The following is a 21,242-nucleotide window of genomic DNA, read 5'->3' as shown; positions in this document are numbered from 1 at the left end:
AGCCATCTCCCCAGCCCAGTATATATTCTTGATAGTGGAAAATTATTTGAGAAGTTACTTGTGAATATAGTCCTTCAAAATAAAGTTAAATATTAAAAAATTCCAAGTAACACAGCAGATAGTCTAGTTTCCCACAAAAAGCATAAACAAAGTTATTCATAAATCTGCTTCAGGATGCTAAGAATGGACATAGTTCCTGAAGAGAGAGCCAGGAGGCTATGGGTAGAAAGTATCATCCACATCCATATTTTCATATTAAAAAAGTAAAAAATGGCTGGGTGCAGTGGTACATGCCTCTGATATCTGCTATGTGGGAGGCTGAAGCAGAAGGATCAAGGGCTCAAAGCCAACTTGGGAAACATTGCAAGATCCTTTCTTAAAACAACACAATACAACACAACACAACACAACGAAAAGGGATGTTCTGCTTTTGCACACTTGACAGCAAAATCTATACTGCCAGAGGGGAAACACAGATGCAGAGACTCACAATCACAGAGTAGTTTGATGATTGCGTCTAAGGAGGACAAATTAAGGTTTGGCACTGGTATAGTCCTTTCTTTTCAGTTCAATAATCACTCACTAAGCGCACGCCAAGTAGGCATTGTGCTCAGCCCACAGGGAACACAGAGATGAATAAGACTCAAGCCCTAACCTGTGGGACGTTAAATCTAGTTATTGACAAATGACTACACTAGTAGGTAAATGCTCTAAATTGTATTAGCGGTAAAAAGAGCTCTGGGAGTTTTACAGAGAACAGAATCAATTGGATTAAAGGGACCTGGAAAAACTTCAAGAAAAGCAGGGAAGGTAGACACAGTGAAAGGAAAGTCTAGACAGAAGGCAAATATGAATGAATCCCTTTGGAATAAGACAGTCAAGGGAACATCCCGGAAATTTGACAGTCTTCTTTAAATGACTACTTGAAAGCCGATTCCTCCAAAATTTACTCTAACCAACAAGGTACACTCATCATTTTGCCTCTATTAAATTCTTAGTAACCAATTAGTGAGTTTTTATGGCTGAACTGAGATATCACCCACTATATACAATGTTTGCCTTGACTAACTGAAGTTCTTAAATGTTAGGAATGCTTTTAGGGCATGCATAACTTGGTAGCTCTTTTTTTGAAGAGTCAGTCACTGGGAACTGGGAAGATAGCTCAGTGGTCTAAGTGCCTGCCTGGCAAGCGTAAGATCCTGAGTTCAATCCCTGGTACCACATGCAATGTGAGCCCCAAAACCCTCCTGTAATCCTAGTGCTGGGGAAGCTGAGACAGGAGGATCATTATAAGCCCGAGCTATGTAGTAAGACCCTGTACTAAGTAAATAAACAAATAAAAATTTTTAAAAAGTCACTGAATTGCATAATAGTATTATCATTTAAAAGTTATTTTTACAGGGGCTGGGGAGATAGTTCAGTGGTCTAAGCACCTGCCTGGCAAGTGCAAGAACCTGAATTTGATCCCTGGTGCTGCACGCTGTGCCAGCCAGGGAAATCACAGGCATAGTCTCCCACACCTGTAATCCCAGGGCTAGGGAGGCTGAGACAGGAGGATCACTAAGAGTCTCAACTGTGTAGTGAGACCCTGTAACTAAGAAACAAACACATACTTTAAAAAAAAATGTATTTAGTACTGGGTCTATAGGGTCTCACTACACAGACTGAACTCATAGTGATACTCCTGCTTCCAGCCTCCTAAGCACTGGGATTCTAGGCATGCACCACCACGCCCAGTGTCAACTGTCTCTCAGCACACCCCAGGGGTGGGGCTGGCATGGCACACAGGGGATCAAACCCTGGTCCCTGCATCTGCCTAAGCAGGTGCTTTAATCTGCTGAGCTATCTGACTGGCCCAAAATAAAATTTAAAAAACAATTGTTTTTACAAAAAGCTAACAGTGGTCTCTAATTCATGAAACATTTCAAATCTCTGTGTAACCCTTAAAATTGAGAGCCAGCTGAGCATGGTAGCATGTCTATAATTCTAACGCTTGGAAGGCTGAGGTGGGAGTATCACTGTGAGATTATGAACAGTCTGGGCTACAGAGTGAGTTCAAGGCTATCTTGGAATACATAGCCAGACCCTGACTCAAATTAAAAAACCAAAAACCAAAAAAGAAAAAAAAAAAAAGTTTGGTGCTGAACTTTCAATGATAGTATTAATTTTTCAGAAAACTGACCTGGCTGTATCTAAATCATATGGTTTTAGCAAAGGCCACTATTATGAGGCAGCGAGTGTGAAGAGACACAGACTCTACTTAACAAATGGGCCTCTGTGGCCAAAGCCTAGGAAGTGGCATCACAGGGATACCCATGGGCCGACTACCCTGGCTACAGAAGAGATAGAAGAGAATACTAGCAAATGGACTCACTACTTTCAGAGTTGCTCAGTGCTCCAGGTTTCAAGGACCTGTCCACTACTGGTGGCTTGGCCGGCCTTAGGGCTGAATTACAGTCTGCAGGCTGTGTGGATGAAACAGGCGAGGTGGGGAGCACATCTAACGAGGGCTTTTCCAAGTCAGGTACCAGCGGACCTCCTTGGCCAGGGTCCACCTTCCCAAACTCCTGTACAATTTTTAGTCGCTCCTTTTCTAGTTCCTGGTTCCGGATCATTTCCTCAAAGGCATGAAACTGTTCCTGCTCCAACTGCTGCTGCTTTTGTAGGGCTACCCTCTGTTTCTCCTTTTCCAGCTCTTGTTGGATGGCCATGTTTCGGGCAAATTCCTCTGCCTCCTTCCTCTATAAAGAGACCAAAATAAATAAATAAGTAAATAAAGTATTTATGCTAATACTTCACACCTCGGAAAAGCAAGGCTCAGCAGGGAGATTTTCAAAATGTACTTCTGCTCTATTTTTGTATCCTAACACAGAATTCACGCTTCCCTCGGGAGCTCTACTGCTACTAAATGTAATTCCCACCCCTTTATACCAAGCCACTGAATATGTATCTTCAAGGACACATGAAGTCGCATAAAGTCTCAGTCCTCTCAGTATGCTCCCTGATGACTTTCCCTCATGTACTTTCTTCTTTACTGAAATCTTGATGCACCTGCACCTCATAACCTCTATCACAAACAGTTCTACTCTCTGTGCCACGCACATATTCTGTACCCAAGTAAGGTTACCAAATAGAAGCAAATCCAAACTTGCACCTGCTGTATTGGAAGTCTCTACTGATTTTATTTATTTTATTTTATTTGGCGGAACCGGGGATTGAACTCAGATCCTCGCGCTTGCCAGGGAAGCGTTTACTCTACTGAGCCATCTCCCTGACCTGGCTGTACCCCTCTACTGATTTTAAACCCAAAAATGAAGCATCTAAAATTTTTCTTTCTTTTTTTTGTATTTTGTACAGGGCCTAAGGGGTCTACAGGGACTTACTATGTAGATCAGACTCATAGTGATTCTCCTGTTTTCAGCTTCCCAAATGCTGGGATTACAGGCACACGCCACCACACCCAGTCTCAATCACTTCTCAGTGAGCCCCGTGGGCAGGGCCAGCAAAGCAGGCCAGAGATTGCACCCTGGTCCCTGCGTCTGCCTAAGCAGGCAGTTTAATCCACTGAGCTATCAGGCTAGCCCTAAACTCTTAGTTTGTGTGTGTGTGTGTGTGTGTGTGTGTGTGGTACCAGGAATTGAACTCAGGAACTTGCGTTTGGCAGGCAGGAGCTTATGCCGCTGAGCTATCTCCCAGCCCCTAAATTTTTTCTGATGATCAGTTCCATAGAAACCAGTAAGGAATATCAAGAAATGACCCCCATTAAAATGTTCACTCACTCAGCACCTTAGAAATCTGTGCTTCATAGCTGTTCACTGTCCCGCTAATTTTCAACACTACAGTACAGCACAGAGCCCAGAAGACTAATCATAACTTATATGAGCCTGCAGTACACTCACATGGGACACATCACCACTCTAGTGTCCTGGGCATTTTTCCCCATGCTTTTACTGACTCTCCCTAACCAGAAACATTGGAAGATAGTTTGAAAAATCAATTATTACAAATATTTGGGGGTATAATCAAATGTGAATCAAACCTCCAAATTCTATGATTTGCAAACCTAGACTCTGGTGAGAACTTTTATTATTCTTGAGGTAACAGAATCTATTGATAGCACACGATAATCCCAGGGCACAAGTTAAAGACAAATCATTTCCTTTTCAGTGCTGTTGCATACTGACCTTTTCTTCAGCGTATTGTGCATATTCTTTGGTATATCGTTTCAACAACTCTGCCTTCAGCTCTTCAGCTTTGGGAAATGCAATTTCCTTTAACTTCTGAGATACAAAACAAACTGTGAATTAGAACAAGTCTAATGCCAGTTAAATAGAGAAAAAAGAAGACTGAAATTGTAAAAGAAGTACTATTTCAAGAAATGTTTTACAATACCCCCTACTGTGGCATACTTGCTGCTTCCTAACTATTTGGTGAGACAGTCTTAGCTCCAATGGCAGAATTTGATGCTCAGATACACAGTTACTTTTATCGTAGTTTGTACTGCTTTGAGGCTTTTTGATGGCCAACAATGAAAATGAAGACCCACCTTTACTGTATCTTTCTTTTCAGGAATGATAGCCGACTTGTAATCTCGATGCTTTGGCAGTTTCTCAATAAAGAGCCTAAGGAAACAGATCACAGTGATTATAATGCAAAGAAACAAAAACAAACAAACAAACAAACAAACAAAAACTGTCCAAAATGTTCGTCAGACCCTGAAGCAATGCACATCGTTTTCTTTTTTTTTCTTTTTGGAGACAGGGTCTCACTTTGTATTTCAGGTGGGCCTTTAACTCACAGCATCCTCCTGCCTCAGCCTCTTGAGTGCTAGGACTATAGATGTGCCCCTCATGCCCAGCTTCAATGCACCATCTTTATTCTGTGGCTTCTGGAGGTGGGACAAGAGAAAACAGGCATACCACAGGCACATCAAGTTGCCTAACCATCTCTATCACTGGAAAAAGCAAGAAGCCTTTTCCTCCGCTTCCAAATCAGGTGTATGGGAGCAGAAACTAGACTCCTACAAGAAAAAAAGGATTGCAAAAGAAATAAAACAAAAGCCATCTCTGCACCCAAAAATGTACTGTCAAAGAAAGCGATTTCTTCCTTCTTGTGACATGCATGACAGGTTTTCAAAGGCAGTTGGGGCGTCTGCCTCTAAATATTCTTCATTGGACCCTTTGGCCGCCAGGTGTAAGAGGCTAAGAGAAAACCTTATCATTACTACTCTTGTAACCTGTAACTCTGACACTATTTTTCTTAGGATTCATATTCCTTCATAGAAAAATATTCTGTTACATTGTAAGTATGGAAATTCTTAGAGCATATGTATTAGGTATATATTATATGTATAGTATGCATTACAGTATTTTACGAAAAGTGCTTAAATAGCACATGCTAGATTTTTTCTTTCAACATTTGACCTTGGCTAGAAAGCTCAGTGGGGAAAATAAATGGTATCAATTCACAGACCTCAAAGATTTGCACTATCGACTTAGGAACAATGAAGATAATTACAAGTCTGGTGATCGGTCATAGCCAGAAAGTGGCAGACTCAATTTCAACACCCACAGGCTGGCTCTGGAGTGGTTTTCTAACCAATATGCCTTACTGCCTCCTCAAGGCCTTGGAATGTCTGCAATGTACACGACTTTTACAAGAATTAATTGCAATATGTAGAAACTGAGACCCAAAACAAATAGAGGGTAGCTTAATAATGTTAAACACCATCCTGCAGTTGCAAGAAACTCTTTTCTGCTTTGCCCATAGAGTAGGTGTACAAGGAGGATGCCTGAGCAGGGAAAGAGAAGATCTCTCATCCAGACAAACCCTCTGTAGATAAGCCCTCCTTCTTCAGTTCTCTGTTAGCCATGCGAAAGTATCATTTCAATCCATATGAGCAGGTTCCTCAGGCAGGGATGAATTATATGCAGACTATTCTAAAAATCTTCCCTTTGCATTAATTAGAAAGTTTTCTCAAAGTCTATATTTAAAGTGCACATTTGGGCCTGGACTCCCAGTGCGCTCTGGTGGTTTGGACAAGATGAGCTCAATCGGAACTGGGTATGATCTATCAGCCTCTACATTCTCTCCTGATGGAAGAATTTTTCAAGTTGAATATGCTATGAAGGCTGTGGAAAACAGTAGTACAGCTATTGGGATAAGATGTAAAGATGGTGTTGTCTTTGGGGTAGAAAAATTACTTCTTTCTAAACTTTATGAAGAAGATTCCAACAAACCACTTTTTAACGTTGATCGGCATGTTGGGATGGCAGTAGCAGGTTTGCTGGCAGATGCTCGGTCTTTAGCAGACATAGCAAGAGAAGAAGCTTCCAACTCTAGATCTAACTATAGCTGTAACATTCCACTGAAATATCTTGCAGGCCAAGTGGCCATGTATGTACATGCTTACATACTCTACAGTGCTGTCAGACCCTTCGGCTGCAGTTTCATGCTTGGGTCTTACAGTGTGAACGATGGTGCACAACTCTACATGACTGACCCTTCAGGTGCTTCATATGGTTATTGGGGCTGTGCTATTGGCAAAGCCCAGCAAGCTGCAAAGACAGAAATAGAGAAGCTTCAGATGAAAGAAATGACCTGCTGTGGTGTTGTTAAAGAAGTTGCGAAAATAATTTACATAGTACATGATGAAGTTAAGGATAAAGCTTTTGAACTCGAGCTCAGCTGGGTTGGTGAATTAACTAAAGGAAGACATGAAATTGTTCCAAAAGATGCAAGGGAAGAAGCAGAGAAATACGCTAAGGAATCACTGAAGGAAGAAGATGAATCAGATGATGAGAATATGTAACAATTTTATCTGAGCATCTAGTTGGCTTTACGTTTCTATGACAGTCCCTTGTAACTAGCCCCTGGATTATACATATCCATCCCTGAATTTTCATTAAAATGTCTTGTAACAAGTGAAAAAATAAAAATAAAAATAAAGTGCACATTCATTAGTTCAAGTGATAAAGTCCCAAAGAGGCTATTAAGATAAAGTGTAGTTTTTACACTTTAGAAATTTATAACTTAGTAGGTCTCCCAATTTGGCCTCAAAGACCAAGTTACAAATTCTCTCTCTTTGTGCTTGATCTTGAGGCCCAAATTAGCCACAAGAGCACCACATCATACAAATACCACACATTCTGCTCACTTATGCTGTCATTACTGCACTAGCCTGTATACTTTCTATGGCCAAAGAGTACTGTGTTTTATACTTCTTTGTAAAATCCACTGTATAGCACAATGCTTTGTAGAAAGAGGCAATTAATAAATATCTGATGAATGAAATGGCGTTATAACCCCTGAATTGATTGTATGAAAAATAAATACAATATAAAAAAGTACATATAGGGCTGGCCAGATAGCTCAGTGGATTAAAGTGCCTGCTTAGGCAGATGCAGGGGCTGGGGGTTTGATCCCTGACCTGCTGTGCTGGCCCCGCCCCCTGGGGTGCACTGAGACGGCAGTGATTAAGACTGGGTGTAGAATATTTTGCTGAGTTTACACACCTATAATATTCAAATAATGGAACTTAACAAAAAAAGGGTATACAGATGTATGTCCATTTTGTATCTGTGTATTCAAAGTGGTTAGGATAGGTATATAGTTACATTTTCTTAATGAATAGAGTGATTTGTTCTAATGGTATTTGTAAATAGGATATCATGTCTGCATCTTTTACAGCAATTAACCACTAGGAAGAATGTATGCAATGTGTTAATTATTGAAACTGTCCTACCAATTTGATTTGAAACTGTCTCACTGCTATTTGTTTATTAATAAAATTATGGAAAAAAAAAAGACTGGGTGTAGTGATGTGTATCTGTAATCCCAGCTCTTGGGAGGCTGAAAAACAGGAAGAATCACTACAAGCTCAATCTGTGTATTAAGACCCTGTAGACCCTATACTAAACACATAAAAAAGCACATATAGTGTGCTATTTTAGGTAAAAGAATGGAGGAATAGATATATACATGAATGTACAGGTATGTATGTATGAATTCTGCTTGTAAGTATATAAAGAAATACAGAGAGTATAGAGAGAAACTAGTAAAAGTAGAAGGCAGGGGGAATACAGTAGATGACAAAAGAGTGGGAGTGAACCTTTTCACTATACACTTTTTAATATACTATTTTGACTTCAGTAATTGAAGCCAGTGTTTAAGGAAAGATAAAACTCCCAGGCCTTGGGGCCGGGGAGATGGCTCAGTGGAATAAGTGCTTCTCTGGCAAGTGCAAGGGCCTGCGTTCAATCCCTGATTCCACCAAAAAACAAAACAAAACAAAACAAAACAAAACAAAACAAAACAAAACACCCAAACCTCCCAGGCCTGTACATGAATTCCCCTTGTATCAGCCACCACAGTCAGTTTCCCGAATGAGGACATGCAGAGAGAAAGGCCTCTTGAAAACAGACAAAGGGCAACATAAATGCTAACCTTCCTGAATGTCACAACATTTACAGAGGCTGGGTTTAGAGCATTCTGCTGGGTTTAGATCTTGGCTTTGCCATTTACTAGCTCTGTGACCTTAGATAAGCGCTTAATCTCACCATCTCTCAGTTTACACTTAGGAATCATATAAAACTTGGTGTAGTGATGCATGTCTATAATCCCAACCCTTAGAAGGCCAAGGCAGGAGGATTGCCACAAATGCAAGGACAGCCTTGGCTACCTAGGGAATCCAAGGGCACCCTGAAATACATAGCAAGACCCTGTCTCGAAAAACCAACTAACCAAAGAAATAAAAGTTATATATATGGAGAGAACTACTACCTGCTAGGTTGCTAGCAGAGGTAATAAAAGAGATAATAAAAGTGCTGAGTACAGGGTGTAGCACACAGAGAATAGCTGCTATATGTTTATATAATTATTTTTACTAGCAAACAAACAAAAAACATGAACAAGCATAAAGAGAAAGATGTGCACACTAGAGCTATGAACTTTCTAGGCACAGACTAACAGTGGTGCAGATGCATACTTTCTCTGGGGTTATATCTGGTTATGACCTGGAGAGGAACTGGACCAATGCTAATAAAGATGCCTTGGCAAAAACAGAAGCAAAACAGCTGAGGGGAACAATGGAAAAGTATAGCTAAATGGAAAAATAAGTGCAAAAGGTAAATTAATATAAGAAATAGTGCTCAGCTTCATGCATGATGGAAGAAATTAAGGCATCATTTTCATCCATCAGACTGGCTAAAGATTAAAGGTTGATTACATTTGGTACACACATAAGGTTGCAGGGAAATGGAACTTCATACACTGTGAGCAGAATTTTGTTATTTATTTATGAATTTAGGACAAGGTCTACAGGGTCTTACTGTGTAGATCAGACTTATAGTGATCCTCCTGTTTTCTGCCTCTCAAGTGCTGGGATTACCGATGCACACCACCACGCCCAGTCTCAAAAGTGGGCTCAGTGTGCCCCGGGGGCGGGGCTGGCACAGCACACCAGGAATCAAACCCTGGCTGTTGCACTCTGCCTAAGCAGGGGCTTTATTTATTTTTTTTATTTTATTTTATTTTTTTTAATTATTTATTTATTTATTTATTTATTTTGTGTGTGTGTGTGTGTGTGGCCAGCTCAACCCACCAGGGGGCGGGGCTGGCTGGCATGTGGTGCTGGGGATTGAACCGTGGTCGCTGTGCTTTTGCTTAGCCTAGCTTAGCTTGTTCTAAGTAGGTGCTTTAGACCACTGAGCCATCTCACCAGCCCCAAAAATGGAATAAGTTTTTTTTTTTTTTCCTTCCTCGAATGCCTTCAGGGCACTTTTGGCCAGCGGGAGAGTTGTGAGGTTCGAACTCCAGGAACCTGAGGCTGACAGCTTTGTGGAAGCAGCCACTGAAAGGACTGAGCTAGGGCCAGGCCTCCAGCAGGGGCTTTAATCCACTGAGCTATCAGGCCAGCCCTTGTGAGCAGAACTTTAAACTGTTTTTTCTTAGGAGAGGGAAATGATGAGAGAAAATTATTCAAAACTTTAAATGTAAACACCCTTTAAATTCACAGTCCTACCACTAGGAACTTATCATATAGTAGTACAATGATATATACACACATATATATGATTACTCAATACAGAATTATTCATAAGATCATTTGCTGATAGGTAGGGAATTAAGAGGGGAAGGAACAGGAAGGAGAAGGGAAGGAAAAAGAATAAAGATGCAATATATACACAGACCAACTCCCTGGGATGAACACAAACATTAGGTACTGCAAACATGTGTTAATAAAAATTTAAAAATTATTTATGAAAGTAGGGAAAATAGGAACTAAAGTATCTATCAAGGGCTGGGGAGATAGCTCAGTAGAATAAGCACTTGCCTGGCAAGCGCAGGGTCCTGAGTTCAATCCCTGGTACCACAAAAAAAAAAAAAAAACCTATCAATACGGGGTAATAAACTATGGAATATGCAAATGTGAAAGCAATGTAATCATTCTTACTTCCATACAAAAAATATTTACTGAGCATCTACTATGGGGCTGAGCTGGCCACACACACACAATAAATAAATGTAATAAATAAAAAAAAGCAACTAATTAAAAAAAAAAAAGACTGCACAGGGAGTGACCTAGTCAAAAATTTCTCCACTATAGTACATGCATTACCATGGTGAAACAGACAATATACAAAACAAAAAGTATGTCTGAGAGTTAGTGGTAGGCGAGTCATTATTTATAGGGAAGGGGGATAGAAAACAATAGGGAGGGATGATGAAATTTTCGACAGAGGATCTAAGCAAGGCATCAGAAAGAAGATGGCATTCAATAAGGACTAGAAGAAGTAAGCCATAAAAGATCTGTAAGACTATTCCAGGCAGAAAGAAAAGCCCTGAATGAGATGGCTGGGCACATCTGCATGGGAGAGGATTATACTCTAAAGAATAAATCAAGTCACTGAACAGAATACAAAGTATGATGGCATTCATGTCTCAAACGAGAAAGGATACACACGCACTTGCACATGCACACACAGTATTTTGTACACACAGGAAACATGACAGTGGTCACTTCAGTGGCTGCAACTTCTTTTTTATATCTTCCTTGTCATGTTTGAAAAAACATTTTTTCTAATCATGAATTTTGCATGAAAACAACTCAATCAAAAAATTAAGAAGAGGGGGCCAGGGAGATGGTTCAGTAGAATAAGTGCTTGCCTGGCAAGCGCAAGGGCCTGAATTTAATCCCCAGTTCCACAAAAAAAAAAAAAAAAAAAAAAACACAGAGAAAAAATTAAGAAATTTTGTAATGTGCATAAATTAAGGACACTTGTCCTATCCATTTCTTCCGGTCTTAAAAGTTAGCTGGTATGGTAGTCACAAATCACAGATGAACCCTTCTACAGTGAATAAACAACAACCCCAGTAAACATTTTCAACATAAGTGACAGTTCAGTTCATTTTCAGAAAGAAGATTTGTGCTACAGGAGACTCACACAGTGGACAGGAATTGCGGGAATACTCTAGTCCTTCGGTGTAGCCCAGCTAATGACCATAAAAAGCTGTGAAAGAGTCCACTGCCTGGTTTATTGTCTTTGCTCATTGTCAAAATATGTACTGATTTAATATGTTGAAGATCTTTCTTCTGTACTGGGGTCTGCAAAAGGAAAAGCATTCCTACACAAGGAAAGCACTAAGGGGGAAGATGTGCCTGACATCATTAAGATGCCTGAAATGCCCCAGGAAAAAGGACAGACTGCCTTTTAAATCCTAAATTACAGCACCCACAAAAGGTGTACAGCAATGAGTCTCAATAATGGGCAGGCAGAGGAATGGTGAGGGTAGATGCCTAATCTCTTCTCTTCTTAGTGGTACTAGCTGGCAAAGTGAGCTGCTGTCACTGGTTACTTTTGTTGTCTTAGGCCAAGCCAACCCAGTGAAGTCCCAAATAAATCCCAAAGCCAACAGATTAAGTAAATTTCTTCCTTCCCCAACTCTCCTCCAGGTCTACTTTGTCATATTACATGATCTTATAAATGGAACACCTTATGTGGTGTCAGACTCCCTGCATCAGTTTCTGTTAACACTGATAATTATCTGGGTCACATAAAAAAATCAATGTCTTAAGTAGCTCTATACTCTCAATATTATTTTCTCTCGCCTCTTTGGAATCTATTGCTACAGCTAAACTCACTCTCTTCTGGACCATTAGTCTGTCCTTCTCTATGGCAGCTTTTCTTTTTTTTTTTTTTTTCTTCTTTCTGTAGTTGTTGCTGTATTGGGGATCGAACCCATGGCCGCAAACATGCTAGGCAAATGATCTCTCACTAAGCTTCATCCTGGCTCTTTTTATTTTCAGACAGGTTCTCACTGAATTTGCCAGGCTGACCTTAAACTTGAGGTCTTCTGCCCTTGGCCTCCTACGTAAAGGTGTGTGCCAGTCGCACTAGCTCACAGGATCCTTACTTGATGGGAAAATATGCTCTAGAATTTTTGTTTTCTATTGTTTTAGTCTGTTTTTTTGAAACTACATGTTTACAATATATAATAAATCCATTCATTGTGGAAAGTTAGAACCTATACTGCACATATCACACTTAATCCTTTTTAATTCCCCTTCCTTCCCTACTTTCATCTCTCGATTCCCATTCCTCTTCAAAAAGTCTGCCTCCTTGCTTCCTATTATCTTTGATTTTATTCTTTAAATTATTTACGCCTTGGGGTTCTCATGTAGTACAATCTCTCCTTTAAAAATACATACAGACATACATATTTGTATATTCCTTATCCCCCTTCAGAGATTTTCTTAAGTCACAGTTACTTTTCTCACATTGCTGAGACCAAATATCCAACACCCAAAGTTAATAGGGGAAAAGTTTCTTAGCTCACAGTTTGTAGAGGTTTTAGCCCATAGCTGACTGGCTCCAAGGCAGGGTGGCACATGGCAGAAGCGAGTGTTCATAGTGGCAGAAGATAGCAGAAGCAACAAGAGCAGAAAGGCAGGGCTCTTTCTGTCCCTTATATTGCATGCAGGGTTTAGCACTCACACACTTAGTCCTAGCCGGAACTATGGCAAACCAATCAGTGGACTAATTTACTAATCACACACCCTCAATCCCAGCAACACATACTCTAGATTCAGTTACCTCTGAAAAGTCCTATGTCCACATGAGGCTTTGGGAGGCTACTGAGACACAAACCCTAACACCTTACTAGCAAAACTTGCCCAAAGAGTTAGCTACACCAGAGCTTAGTTAAGAACAGCTAGTGGGCTGAATCCACGTAGCCATCTGGGTTTTTTTGTTTGCTTTTTTAAAAATGTATTTGGTTGCTACAGGGTCTCACTACATAGCTCAGACTCATAGTGATCCTCTTGCTTTCAGCTTCCCCAGAACTGGTATTACAGGTGTGCATCACTATGCCTGGACTCTGGCCAGCTCAGCCTGCTCTGGGGGCAGGGCTGGCATGGCATATGGTGCCGGAGATCAAACTGTGGTCTCTGCATTTGCCTAAGCTTGCCTAACCAGGCGCTTTAGTTTGCTGAGCTATCTCAGTGACCTCTAGCCATCGGTATTTTTGTAAATTAAGTGTCACTGGACTAAGCCACACACCTTCATTTAAGTACTGTCTATGGCTGCTTTCACACTACAAAGTAGAAGTTGTAACAGAGATCAAAAGGCCTAAAAGCCAAGGATTTTTACTATCTGGCCTTTTAGAGAAAAGTTCTGGTACAACTCACTGCCTCCACTTTCCTATTGTCCATTTATCTTTTCTCCTACTCTGGTCTAGCATCTCTTTAATACTTCTAGTAAAGTTGCTTATTAAAGTCACCAACTATAGCATGTTACCAAAACCAAAGGCCACTTTTCATCCACTACCCTCTCCATTACCACTCTCCTTCAAACACTGAACCCTTTTGGCTCCTGTGACAAAATTCCTTTCTGGATTTCCTCTTGGGTCTTGAGTCTTCCTTCAGTTACCTCTGATGGCTTTTTCTCCACTAATCAACCTCAAGGTTTTGTCCTAGGCTCCTTCTCTTATTACCAAGGATTCTTATTTTTATTTTTATTTTGCTGTACTGAGGATTGAATTTGGGACCTTGAGCTTGCCAAGAAGGTTCTTATGCCGCTGAGCTATCTCCCGGCCCTCAATACCAAGGATTCTTGATCTACTTAGATTCTGTAGGTCCTTCTGGGATGTAGGAAAGCTTATAGCCCATTTCAGGATAATTTCCTCTTTTACTAAAATACAGTTTTCAAAATATAAAAGAATTATGTGCTTTTTATTAATGTATCTATTAATGCACTAAATAAAAAGATCTAATCATGGGTCTAAAACTTATTTTCTAGTTCTACAGTAATGAAAATGTACCTACTATTTTAGGATCTCAACAACAACTGCAATGGATATGAAAATATCTTCATTTCTATGGGTGACAAAACTACAAATAATTAAATATTATTTTGGCTTGAGACCTCCATTCAAAATGGAAGAAAATGATATACTTCAGTCAGTGTTTAGTAAAAAGAAGAGATACCTTTCCTATTCAAGTTCACAGACTCCTTGAATTCTACTAATGAATCTTTGTGAGTTTGTTAGACCTCAGTTCCAGGTTAAGAACCTCTTCACTAGAAAGTCTCAGCCATTCCCATGGCTTCAGAACCACTGCATGCTAAAGTCAACCTTGTTTGTTCTTCCAGGCCAGGTTTCTTTTGAGTGCATTCAGACTTATACATACAACCTCCTATTTGCCATCTCTACTTAGATATAAATCCATTCCTGAACTCTTGGATCTCCCTTCCCCTCATTTTTTTTTTTTATAATAAAATTTTATTTTTTCCAAATATACACCTGGTTGAGCCTATTCATCATGCATCTTCACCAGTGGCAGGCGCATCTCCACCCTTGGTATTTCTGGTATAAATAACTTGAGCTCTGTGCTTTGAAACCAACTTGATAAGCCCTTTACTAAGGAGCTCCTGAAGGGCTGCTCTGGCCAGTGATCCACAGACCTTCAGTCTTTCTGAGACCACAGCAGGTGTTATGAGTTTATAGTTTGGAACTTCCTTACAGAGTTGTCATAAGTAGCTTTATCTAACAGAACCAAGTTGTTGAGCTTGTCCCAAACTTTGCCGTTGGACCACTTCTTCTTTTTGGCCTTGTCCCCAGATTTGTTCACTGGGTCTTTGTCTTTCTTGGCCAAATTTCCGGCATCTTTCTTTTTCTTGTCGTCTTTGAGTGGTATCGTGGAGCCCGGAGAGCAGTGGCGACCACTGCAGGCCTGTCAAGATGTTGGACAGACATGACATGCCATTTACTGCTAAGATGTCTCTTGGGTAGATCGATGTTCAAGAAGAAGGCGGTGGTGAAGGAAAGCAAGAGACAGGAAAAGGAATATTGTGGGACTGTCCTGCTTCAAGGTTGTGTATGGTGAGATTTTTGGACTTATGTGCAAACATGAGAAGCATAGAATTCTTTATCCTATTTTTTAAAATATAATCTAATTTTTAAATGTTTTTTTTTATCATATTCTGTAAGGACTTAAAGTTCAACATATCAATACTTGATGAAAAATACCTGTTCCTTATTATGCCTAAGATGTTTGAAATGCAGTGAGATAGTGAGGTTAAGATTGATAGCCCAAATCGTTTGATAATAACAATAAGCTTTTCTTCTGGATGGTTAACAACCTAAGTTTGCAGACCAAAATTAGAGAAAAAGGAGGGATACAAGGAAAGCCAACATTTTGGCCCTAGCCTTCTAAGGTCAATTAAGACTCAGGACATATGAGAACTTGTACTGTAACGTCATGTACCTCGGTAGTGTCCCAAATTTTCTGATCAAGAAGATTATGGGGCCAAAGAGGAAAGTGATCGATGATATAGAGTGGGCCTAAGGAGAGTCACATGGGGAGAAGACACTCCCTCAGGCTTTCACAGAGAGCACATTGGCCAAGCATTGGCCGTGACTCATCCACATGGCTGCACTGATAAAGGTTCTACAGTCTGAGGTTCAGGATCTCAGGACAAATCCTGAGGGCATTTCACTGACCTTCTCAGACCAAAAAGCTACAACTCTTGTTGCATAGGTCCTGCTTTACCTTGGTCTTAACCATCCAGCAGAAAAGTATGAAGACGAAATTATAAGAAATAAAGCCATGCTGTTAAGTTGAGCTGTGGGGGACTCAGGTCAATCATTTCTGACATTGCCAGTTAAACAGAAGACCCAATGCTATTATGGGCTACTGGACTCTTTTAGAATATTTTGCTGAGTTTACACACCTATAATATTCAATAATGGAACTTAGGAAAAATGGGGTATACCGATGAATGTCCATTTTGTATCTGTGTATTCAAAGTGGTTGGGATAGATATATAGTTACATTCTGTTAATGAATAGAATGATTTGTTCTAATGGTGTTTGTAAATAGGATCACAAGTCCGCATCTTGTACAGCAATTAACCACTAAGAAGAATATATGCAGTGTATTATTTGTTGAAAAATAAAATAAAAAAAATAAATAAAAATAAAAAAATAAAAAATAAAAAAAATAAAACTCAAAAAAAAAAATAAAAAAAAAATAAACTAAAAAAAAAAAAGATGTTGGACAGAAAGCTCCCCTCATTTCTTTGAGACAGGATCTTGCTGTGTAGTTCAGGCTGGCCTTCAGTTCACTATGTAGCTCAAGCTGGTCTCAAACTCAGTGATCTTCCTGCCTCAGCCTCCCAAATGTTGGGATTACAAGTGTGCGCCACCATGCCCAGCTCCCTACCCCTTTTTGATAACACTCTCAGTAAATGGATGACCAAACTCCAAATTGCTTAAGGCATACTCATGAGGCCAACCTTGATACCACCTTCTTTTCCTAGCTTTCAATAAATCCTTTGGACTCTGCCTCCATGCATCAAATCTATCCACCTCTTCCCATTCTGCACAACACTTCAGGCCATAAGTCTTTTGAACTGCTGCAACAATTTCCTAGACGGTCTCTTGCCTTCCCTTCACACTGCCTCAACCATTCGTAACACAATAGCCAATATTCTTATTTTAAAAATACATGTAAATTTATGTTATAACCTCATTTAACAACTTTTCAAAGGCTTTCCATAGTCTCAGGATTAAAACGCAACCTCCTTATCATGGTTTAGAAAGCCTGGAGGGAAATCAGCCTAATTTGCCCCTCCCACTTCATCTGGCATCTTTCTCCCTCCTTGCTTTCTACCCTCCTAATGCAGTGATCCTTCCATCCCCACAACACACTAAGGGCTTTCTTACTAAGAGCTTCTGAGCACAGAATTACCTCTGCTTAAGTGCTCTGCTCTATGCTCCTGGAATAGCTAACTCAACTGCACCCGTCAAGTCTCAGCTTAGATTTCACCTTCGCAAACAGACCTTGCCTTGATTACTCTACTTAGATAACTGGGTGATCCTTTCACAGTACTCTCTTTCTGCCTTCTTACCAGCTTCCTTATCTCATAACTATGTTTATTTGTTTACCTGTTTGTCTCCTCCCTTCTCTAAAAAAAGAACACTAGAAAGAGCAAGGGCCATTTTACTTACTACTGTGTATCTAGGACCCAGCCCCAAGTAAGTAGACACATTCAATATGTATTTGTTAAATGAATATGGTCCTTGCACTGAAAGCATTTTCTATATAGGGCAGTAGGACACACAAGACCTTCCTGAAAATATCTGGTAGAGTGATGCCATGATTCTACTGAATTTTTTTAATTAGTGATTGTCTAAAGAAATTATGCTCTGGGCTTCATTCTGAGAACAATTTAAGATAACTGGAGAAAATATGAGTAAAGGGCATACATAAAAGTATATACACTGGTACCCTGGTTCATGAACCTGATTCTTTTCATGATTCTGGTCACAAACTGAGTTGGATAAGAACCAAATCAAATTCACTGGTTTGGTTCAATGTTGATCTTATGGGGAAATTTGATTTGGTTCTCGATCAGTTCAGTTTGCAACCAGAATAATAAAGAAGATTGAGTTTGTGAACCAAGGTACCATCTATACAGAATAACCAGAGAAACTTAGGGAATTCAGAAAATAAATTTGGTGGCTAAGAATGAAACACTCATATTAGCAAAGGAAATGTAACTACAATATTATCATTGAGGCCACAGGACAGCAAGATGGCATTAATGACTATGAGAATTCTGAGGAAACAGGTGATACTTCTAAACTGAAAAAAGACAATAGGCTGAGCATGGTGGCATATGCCAATAACTTCACACGATGGAGGCTGAGGCAGGAAGATCACTGTAAGTTTGAGCCTAACTTGGGCTACATAGTGAGTTCAAGGTCACCCTGGACAACATAGACCATGTTTCAAAAAACTAAAAAAAAGGGGCTGGGGAGATAGCTCAGTGGAATAAGTGCTTGCCTGGCAAGTACAAGGTCCTAAGTTTGAACCCTGGTACCACAAAAGAAAAAAAAGAATACAATTGTAAGAGCCAGCCAAATAGCTCAGCAGACTAAAGTGCCTGTTTAGGCAGAGCACAGGGACTGGAATTTGATTCCCAGAGGGCCATGCTGGTCCCTCCCCCAGAGCATGCTGAGACAGCAAATGAGACTGGGTGTGTTGGTGCGTGCCTGTAACCCCAGTGCTTGGGAGGCTGAAAACAGGAGGATCGTTATGAGTCCGATCTGTAGAGTAAGACCTTGTAGACCCTGTGCTAAATACATTAACACACACACACACACACACACACACACCAGCAATCCCTTCCTCTACTCTGAAATTATGATTAATCCCATGTAGTTCACTCTTCCACGTATTTTTCTCTAAAGTTCTTGATCAATTCAGTCTTGTACTTCTGAGAGCACCAAGTCACGTCTTAAGACATTTTTGGTTGTCACAGACAGTGGAGAGGCTATTGGCACCTAGTGGGTAGAAACCAGGGATGATACTAAACATCATATGATGCATAGGACAGCCCCACCTGGGCTGACTTACTATCAAAGTTGGATCTCCTGCTCTAGAGCAGTACGTGATCCCTCGAGTGGAGTCATGGAATATAACTGCTATGCATATGGATCTCTCTGGGAGAATATAAGGAGAACTGAAGAGTAGAACTGAAGACAAAAGAGTAGGTAGGGAGATTTACTTTGTAAGTATATATACATTCTTGTACTTTCTGAGTACTGTAAAAAATATACCCATCAGGGTTAGAGATACAGTTCAGTAGCATAAGCACCTGGTTGACAAGCACAAGGTCCCAAGTTTGATCCCCAGTACCACATACACACACAAAATCTACATATATTTATATCATCATATAGTCAGTGTGGTTCATGAGTATGATTTTATAAGAGTACTCTCAACTCATGGAACACTACTAAATAGAAAAACAAAAAGACCTAGGTTCTGGAATGCATCTTAAATTGAGAGTTATAAAATCTGCATTCTATCACCTCACGCTGCAGATCCCAAACATGATCATTAAATTCTGAACTTCTATCCTCCTACAGAGAATGGGAAGATGATGTGCCCTACTCAATGCACACAGAACTGTGAAGGTCAAATGAGATTATGTAGGTGAACTACCCTGCAAACTACTAAGAGCTATACAAACACATGTAATTATTGCTAAAGGTCCTAGCATTACTAAAGAACAAGACTAGAAATGGTATAAAACCTTTAACTTTATTCCTATCCTAAATTATATATCTCTTCTTTATTATTGGTGCTTTAATTGTTCTGTTAATAGTACTGAAATCTTCCACTTACGCTGCCTACTCTAAGATGAGAAATAACTCAACATAAAGGCCTTATTATGAGGCAATAATTATTTAATGACTTGCACAATTATACCAAAGGTTAAAAAGAGGAAAACCTTCTTCTTATATCACTTGATTTGCTACAAAATAAGTTGAGGAGAAGAATTTTGCTCAGCTACACCTCAAAAGTAATCCTATGACTTGATGCCTTAATAGGAAAAGGATGGTAAAAGCATTCATCAATATATAACATGCCTTGCTGAATTACTAACTTTCGTCTAACAGCTGGGCCATGTGAACCTAAGCCAGAAAGCTGTCTCTTACTCATTAAATCATTGACTCATAAAAACAGCACCTTCAGTATTCATCTCTTCGAATGGCAAGGACAGTCAATATGTAAGAGCTGCCAGAATAAATGATTAATACCGAGGGTGTTATAAAGTTCTCTAGTTTTAGCAATTATGAGCTTCGTAAGTGTGTGCAAGAGCTGAATGAGAAAGGCATCAGTCACCAGAAAAGAAAAAGGAAATCGTAGGTGTCTTACGTGATATACTTGTTATAGAGGATGAAGGCATGTTCAATGTTGCCTTCTTCAGAGTAAATGGATGCCATTCTAATCATCTCAACTCCAGAGCGGAAGTAGCGACGGGGTGGAATGTCTTCATTCACCTCCACTGCACTGCCCAGCTGCGAGAGAGCCCTCACCCGGTCTTCGGGTGGGAGGCTCACATCTCCATGGTCAGACATCAGGACCAAGAAGTTCTGAGACAGAAAACAGATGACATAAAACCCACAGATGACCCACATCATCCCAGCACAGTTTAGCACAGAGTATATCTCCACCTTAAGAAATTAGAGAGAGAAAAAAAATAGCACATCTGTAGCTCAGATCAAATAAGGTGTTTCTTCTATAAGATGGTGGTGACTCCTAAGGAAACCTAATTACGATGCTGAGAGGTTGGGAGACTCAAAATGCACAATCCTTGCACCATAATTAAGAAGTATAAGGACTATAACCATATCAGGTCATGCGGGGATTCAATGCTACCCCTCAAGTGAGATATCCCTGGCCTTAGGTGTCCCTGCCTAGAGCAGCATAAGTGCAGACAGTACCTTATACTTTCCCCTTTACTTCTTCTCTCAGCTACCTACTTCCATTTACCCCACTACTTGAGAGAGTGCGGTCAACTTTCATGAGGATTGCTCAGTGACTTCAATTTGCTAATTCTGTTAACCTAAAAGGAACTAACATTTTCTGTGGTGTTCTTTTTCATAATTGAGTGGCCTATTCACAATCCTAATTCTGCTCTATACCAATCAGCCTGAAACATCATTGATTATTATTCTGGCAAGATATTTATTTTTCATAATTTTATTAATAAACAAATAGCAATGAGACAGTTTCAAATCAAATTGCTAGGACAGTTTCAATAATTAACACACTGCATACATTCCTCTTAGTGGTTAATTGCTGTACAAGATGCGGACTTGAGATCCTATTTACAAACACTATTAGAACAAATCATTCTATTCATTAAGAGAATGTAACTATATATCTA

The 21,242-nt window shown here is 39.9% G+C and overlaps 1 protein-coding gene and 2 pseudogenes across 2 annotated transcripts in view; 1 reads left to right on the top strand and 2 right to left on the bottom strand.

The window, feature by feature from the left end:
* Nucleotides 1–21,242, bottom strand: part of Stambp (STAM binding protein) — a 36,087-nt gene that overhangs the window by 13,172 nt on the left and 1,673 nt on the right. For both annotated transcript variants that reach the window (XM_004634095.2, XM_023718470.1), the window contains exons 2-5: nucleotides 20,228–20,445; nucleotides 4,547–4,622; nucleotides 4,185–4,280; nucleotides 2,375–2,741 (exon numbers count right to left, since the gene is read on the bottom strand). In XM_004634095.2, coding sequence (XP_004634152.1) covers nucleotides 2,375–2,741; nucleotides 4,185–4,280; nucleotides 4,547–4,622; nucleotides 20,228–20,430 — 742 coding nt within the window. In that variant the 5' untranslated portion in view covers nucleotides 20,431–20,445. The remainder of the gene's footprint in view (nucleotides 1–2,374; nucleotides 2,742–4,184; nucleotides 4,281–4,546; nucleotides 4,623–20,227; nucleotides 20,446–21,242) is intronic.
* On the top strand, nucleotides 6,044–6,811 carry LOC101563530 (annotated as a pseudogene).
* Nucleotides 14,817–19,977, bottom strand: LOC105742530 (annotated as a pseudogene).

Source organism: Octodon degus, unplaced genomic scaffold (assembly GCF_000260255.1).
Source record: "Octodon degus isolate 3935 unplaced genomic scaffold, OctDeg1.0 scaffold00058, whole genome shotgun sequence".
In the NCBI taxonomy this organism is placed as follows: domain Eukaryota; kingdom Metazoa; phylum Chordata; class Mammalia; order Rodentia; family Octodontidae; genus Octodon; species Octodon degus.
The sequence above is the reverse complement of the archived record's forward strand: the minus strand, read 5'-3'. Positions and strand labels throughout refer to the sequence as shown.